This window comes from Lycium ferocissimum, chromosome 11 (assembly GCF_029784015.1).
Source record: "Lycium ferocissimum isolate CSIRO_LF1 chromosome 11, AGI_CSIRO_Lferr_CH_V1, whole genome shotgun sequence".
Lineage (NCBI taxonomy): Eukaryota > Viridiplantae > Streptophyta > Magnoliopsida > Solanales > Solanaceae > Lycium > Lycium ferocissimum.
In genome coordinates, this window is record NC_081352.1 from 45,082,848 (window position 1) to 45,089,288 (window position 6,441).

The 6,441-nt window shown below is 31.7% G+C and overlaps 1 protein-coding gene across 1 annotated transcript in view; it reads left to right on the forward strand.

The window, feature by feature from the left end:
- The window catches only part of LOC132038396 (MYB-like transcription factor ETC2), an 11,240-nt gene extending 10,050 nt beyond the window's left edge, over nucleotides 1-1,190 (forward strand). Inside the window, exons 2-4 of the mRNA XM_059429071.1 lie at nucleotides 4-109; nucleotides 193-276; nucleotides 932-1,190. Coding sequence (XP_059285054.1) covers nucleotides 4-109; nucleotides 193-276; nucleotides 932-1,106 — 365 coding nt within the window. The 3' untranslated portion in view covers nucleotides 1,107-1,190. The remainder of the gene's footprint in view (nucleotides 1-3; nucleotides 110-192; nucleotides 277-931) is intronic.
- The last annotated feature ends 5,251 nt before the right edge of the window (nucleotides 1,191-6,441 follow it).

Consider the following 6,441-nt stretch of genomic DNA (forward strand, 5'->3'; position numbering starts at 1 on the left):
TAGATCCTTCCCAAGCACAAGAGACTACCAGCGAAGAAACCTCAAAACTTGAATTTTCAGAAGATGAGGAAATGCTCATTGCTAAAATGTTTAACTTGGTCGGTGAAAGGTAAGTACAAGTCTCTCAGGTTTTTCAATTCTTGAATATTGGGCAATATTTGACGTTAATTAAAAATCGTAACGGTCCCTTAGGTGGTCACTAATTGCTGGAAGAATCCCAGGAAGAAGTGCTGATGATATTGAAAAGTACTGGAACTCGAGATACTCCAAGTGCCAGTAAAATTCTTAAAATTTTCTTCTCCAATAATAGAGTACTTAGTGATGAATTGATTTTGAAAATAGCTTGTCGAAATGAACAACTTTACGAGTCAACTATCGTATACTATGTTTATTTAAGTTTTTCGCTGAGTGTTATTTCAGACAGCATGCTAAAATATGTTCGTGGTTTGGAAACTTTCGGAGAAATACACAGTAGATATGATGTCAATCACTTCAGATCTCTGATTTTTAATCTAATTATATACTTTCTGATAACCAAATTATTTTTCACTATCAATGGTGGATACTCATCTTTCACATGCACGTAGATGATATCTATAAAAGTTGTCGCAGTATTCTTATGAAAAGGCTTTGCCATTTCGAAAACAAATTAATATCATCAGAATTTTATCAAAATGCCATCAACTTGAAAATTGACAAAACTGTGATCGTCTCTCCATTGCCCACTATATTGTACAAGCATAGGTACCGTATTTCTTCCTTCGATTTCTTTTCTTCAATTTTCAAATCCTCCGAAATAGTGTTGCATTGGAAATTTCTCCTTATTTCCAGTTCTACGCTTTTTTTATGCTATTTTTTTCACTGAATTTTTTCAGTATCTAAAAAGCATTTTTTTCTTTTAATTTCACGTTTTATACTTCCATTAATTTAGGGGCGAGAATCTGCCGGAGATACTGCACCAACCAAAAGATGACGCTCAAACCATTGGACTGAAAGAGGAATCTGGGCATTCAACGGAAAAACTTAAGGGGCAACATCAACAACACGAACAACATACCAGTGTAATTTCACAAGTGGGCAGCAGTGATAATTTTACGTTCAAGTGACAACCGAGAATGTGAACGTAAAATTTTAGTAGCAGGTAAATTTCCATTTCTTTCAACCTTCAGGGGCTGGGCCTCAACAATAATTGGCCCAAGATTCAAACAAACCAATAACATATACTTCCAGAGTCAAAGGAGTTTTTGCTTTGTTTCTTTAATTCTCATGAACAGATTGTTAAATAAATATTTGTTTTTCATTTAGTTAGTTAGTCTATTTTGCAAAACATAATTTTGGGAGAAAGCTTCCTATTGGGATGCTATAGATAAGAATGTACATAGGTTGGGTTGGTTCGTTCATTTACAAACCGAATTATGTGGTTTTTAAATTTATAAACCAAATCAAACTAACAAGAGTCGGTTTTTCGATCTCCATTTTTTATCTCGTTAAAATCTCCACAACGGAAAAAATTTAACTGATGTTTCCTATTAAGATACATAATCATATGATTCTTCCAAAGAAAATAAAAAGAAATGTGAAATAAGTCATGGCATTATGCTAAAATATAGTGCGAGCAACAATAAAAATAATAAAATAAAAACTCATAAAATAAGTACTATTAATAAGAGATAACGAAAATGAACATGGTTTGATTGGGGCTTTATTTGAGTTATTAGATTTTTATGCGCTATAATTCTATATAGACTTATTGTAGGGCAATTTGCAGGATTGGCCTTCGCTGCGGGTGGTCTTTAATTTCTGCCCCTCAAATTGGTGGTCTTTAATTTTTGTCCTTCGCTAAAAATCTCTTGATTTCGGGTTCTAATCCCCGCTCAATTAAAAATATAACAAAAAAATTCGCAAGGTAGAGTTTGGATTCGCAAAGTAGAGTTTTGAAGCGAAACTGCGCCAAAGCCGAATTTTGGCACGAAGGTAAAATTTCGTCTTAAGGCGAGTAGTTTTGCCTTCAAAAGGACCACATAAATCATTCCCATACCCTGCCAGATTTTGCTACAGGTAATCTAACATGAACAAGGTCGTGCTTAAAGAGAACTCTTCCCTTAGAAGCACTAGTGGCGGAGCCACACTATGCCGATGGTATTGATCAAACCCCCGACGGAAAAAAATACTTTGTTTTTACAAGGTTAAAATATTTTTTTTATGTATATATGATAGACGTTGAACCCCCCGCACCAGGCTTCTTCATATGTTTATTTTTTTATATTTTGAACCCCCAAAGCGGAAATCCACAAATTCGCCACCGAGAAGCACCGCCACCTGGACATACACAAATTTTCCGGTTTGATATATGAACATGAATAAGGAATTTCCAAACACCCCACTCCTCAAAGATGCCCATTGGAGGAGATTTAAATGCCATCATAGCAGGCTTAGTGGCAAAACTCTGTCTTGCGAATCCAAACATCTGCCTTGCGATTTTTTTTTTTTGGTGAATTTCCAGCCCATATGAGCGTTCGGTACCGAAGCCTCGGGATATTAGGCGAAGGATAAAAATTAAAGACCACCCCAAATGAAGGGCAATCTACGGGAAAAAAAGCTTATTGTACCATCAAATTGTAAATTCAAACTTGAAATAATATGCTTAGAAACATGAATTATGACATTTTTATAATTATAAATTACATTATAATAAATATATTAAAGTATAAAATATTTATAAAATTTGTATAAATATAATGTCGGGTTGATTTAGTTTTGGTTTGACTTTTTTTAGTTACACCAAGCCAAACTAATTATAGTCGGATGTTTTTACAATACCAAACCAAATCAAAATCAAATCACTAATCAATTTTTTTTTTCTCGATGTGATTTTTTTAGGTGCAGTTAGTCGGTTCCTTTGGTAATCAAGCTATAGATAATAAGCAGTTAATGTGTTTGATTAGGAAAAATACTGATAAACAACTTTTCTGTTTAAATGACTAATATTTCGTTGTCATTATGTATAAGAAAATAATATTATATATATATATATATTATTATTATTATTATTATTATTATTATTATTATTATTATCAAAAGTATTTCTGTGTAGTCAACAAGATATACGGGTAATAAAAATGTTAAAATACTCGATCAAATCAAAGATGCCTTTAAACTGAAAAACAATAAGTTTGGAAATAACCAACTTATAGCTTTTGAGTAATTTTAACTTATAAGTGCTCATGATATTTATCAAATGTGTAAAAAATACTTATAAGTTAGTTTGACAGTAATTGTATGCATCATTGTATTGAAGTATGTTGTATGCGTTGATACAATCATTTATAATGATACAAGCTGGTAACAATTGAACACTAGCTACGAAAGGTAATTAGGCAAACTATAGGTACGTATAATAATTAAGCTCTAAACTGTAGTGCTTTATGAAAATTCCCCTATAATTTATGAAACTGATTTAATACCCTATAATTATAATTTGCCAGCATAGATAGGTTCATCGGAGCATGGGTTAAAAAAGCAATAATTTACCATAATAAAATCTCGTAATATCTCCTAAAATATAAGTATAAGGCCATTAAATTGAAATAAATCACCATACTGCTATATCAATACCGAGTAAAAAATAATATTTTTGCATATAACATTTTTTTAGACTCATACTAGGCATGAAACTCAATTGTTCAATTCTCAAATAATAAATTAGTTAAGCTCTTATTCCTCCCTAAAGTGCAAATCGAGGACTAAATTTAATATTTAACAAGACGTAGGCTTGGACATCCTCAAGATAGCGAATTCATTAACCAAACTCAAGTTGCAAAACTAGGGTCATGACCCAATAATCACTAAAAATTAATTCTGTTGCAAGTGTGTCATATAAATCATGTACAAGTTCTAATTAATTTATACAAAATTATAAATGTATATGAAAAATGTGAGCTTTACGATAGCTTCCAAAAGATTATTTTATATGGTCATCCTCAGTTCTCTTCCAGTATATCACCAATGATAGCTTCCAAAAGTCTATTTTTAAGCTCCTGTTTGGTCAAAAATTTTGAAAGCATTTTTAAAATATTTTTCTAATATCTGTTTGGTCATAGAATTTTTTGAGAGATTTCAGAATATGCTTTAGACTTCTTTTTGACACAAGATATAACTATTGCCTATTTTCAAAATTTTAAAACATGCCCAAATTTTTGTATTTTATAAAAAAGCTCTCATCTATTTACGACTCAACTTATCTCTATCTACTTTTTTCCCAATTAAACACGCGTCTTCTCAATAAATGAACAAATTATAGATGCTAGTAATTTTGTTATCAGCATTTGTTATTAAAATTTCCTGTTATGATTTTAGGATAATGTATTATCTGATTCATTAAAAATGATAATAGTCAAACTTACTTGTATATAAAATTATGATTTGTGGTAATGATAGTGAATGTCATCAATGGAGGTTTTGCATAATTTGGAATTAGCAAGTATATGTTTGTTCAGTATGGATGTGTATTCTCGATAGTTTTTAAAATTTATGGGTATAACATGTTCATGTTTTTAAAAAAAAGTGAAATATGTTTTGAAAACCTATGGGCGAACGCATTTTCAATTTCAATCCAAACTTCACCCAAATAAGATTTTTCATTTTTTTAAAAAAGAAATCTATGGCCAAACGCTAGCTAAGATCAAAGAATACTTTTTAAATATTACTCCCTCTATTTCAATCTGTTTGTCTTACTTTCTTTTTTAGTCCGTTTAAGACAAAAACGGTCTCTTTTCTTTTTTGGTAACAATTTAATTCCAACTTTTCATATAGTATATTTAAGACCACAAGATTAAAGGCATTTTGATACATTCTCCATAGACCACAAGATTCAGAAGTCTTTATTACTCTCTTAAACTCCGGGTCAAATTAAAATGGCCAAAGTCATAGATGGACCCCTGAACTTGTCCTGATTTTTCATTTAGTCCCCTTAACTGAAACGTTGATCATCTGGACCCTCGAACATAAGATAAACTGTGTCATTTGAACCCATGTCGGTACCGGTGGGCACACGCGTCTCGATCCATTTGCGTGTGACATGGAAAAATAGACTAATAAAAATAAGCCATGTCAACAAAAAAAATTAACTTAAGAAAAATTAATTTTAAAATCTATTTAAATAATTTTAAAAAATCTGAAAAACCCAACCCATCCTCTCCGATAGCCCACTCACTGCCGCCACTGGCGCTGCTGCCTCTGCCGCCCCCACCACCACCGCCGCCGCTTCAAAATCTATTTAAATAATTAAAAAAATGGTGCCGTTTTTTGTCGGAGATTTATTTAAACAGATTTTGAAGTGGAGTAGCGGCGGAGGTGGCGGCGGCAGTGGCGGTGGCGGAGGCAGTGGCTGCAGCCAAGTGGGCTATCGGAGAGGATGGGTTTTTCAATTTTTTTTAATTATTTAAATAGATTTTAAAATAGAGTTTTTGTTAAAATTAATTTTTAATGATTAAAAATTTTTTTTAAAAAAAAATTGGTAACTCACGCTCTGTTTAAAGAAGTGCACTGCACGCGTGTGCCCACCTAGCACGAGGGGTTCAAATGACACATTTTATCTCATGTTCGAGGGTCCAGATGGTCAACGTTTCAGTTAAGGAGTCTAAATGAAAAATCAGGACAAGTTCAGGAGTCCATCTATGACTTTGGTCAATTAAAATCAGATAAATAAATTGAAACGGAGATAGTAATGCTTATCTGTCTCATTCCAACGAGCTCAAAGTTTACCTGTTAAGATAAACACGTGAAAAATATTATTTTTACTATATTAGAAGCATGAGTTTGGAGGTGGTATCGTCGTCTACCTCCAACTCATGCCAAAAAAAAAAAAAAAAAAACAAATGTGGACCCCATATTAAAAAAACAAGCAATATCCATGTAATTCTCAAAGTATCCACATTAAGTCAATAATGGTGGATTCATTGCCACATGTGTATCAACCCATTAGTGGGAGCAAATGAAATCATTGTACAACAAAAAACGTGGACCCTATATTATTGCTTTTCTTCAAAAGGTTAAGTAGACAAACCATACAATTTCCTTTCTTTTCTTATATTAAATTCTCTCGAGATCTTATCTAGATATTTAACCGTTGTATTTGCTATTACTCCATGTCATTTATTTGTTATGTTTACTAAAATAAATATACTTAAAATATTTATATTTTAAAATAAGATAGAATTTAATTACTTTTTCATTTTTATTCTTATTCTAATAAATGTGAAAAGAGATTGCTGTCGTAAAAGAAAAAATAATATTAAATGGAGATCAAATAATAAATAAGGTAAATTAGTCAAATTAAAAACATGCAAAAGACAACACGACAAGTAAAATGAGCTAAATCAAGAATATTCACCAAAAATTAAAAAAATAGTAGTTCTTCATTTAAATAGAAAATCAAATTTC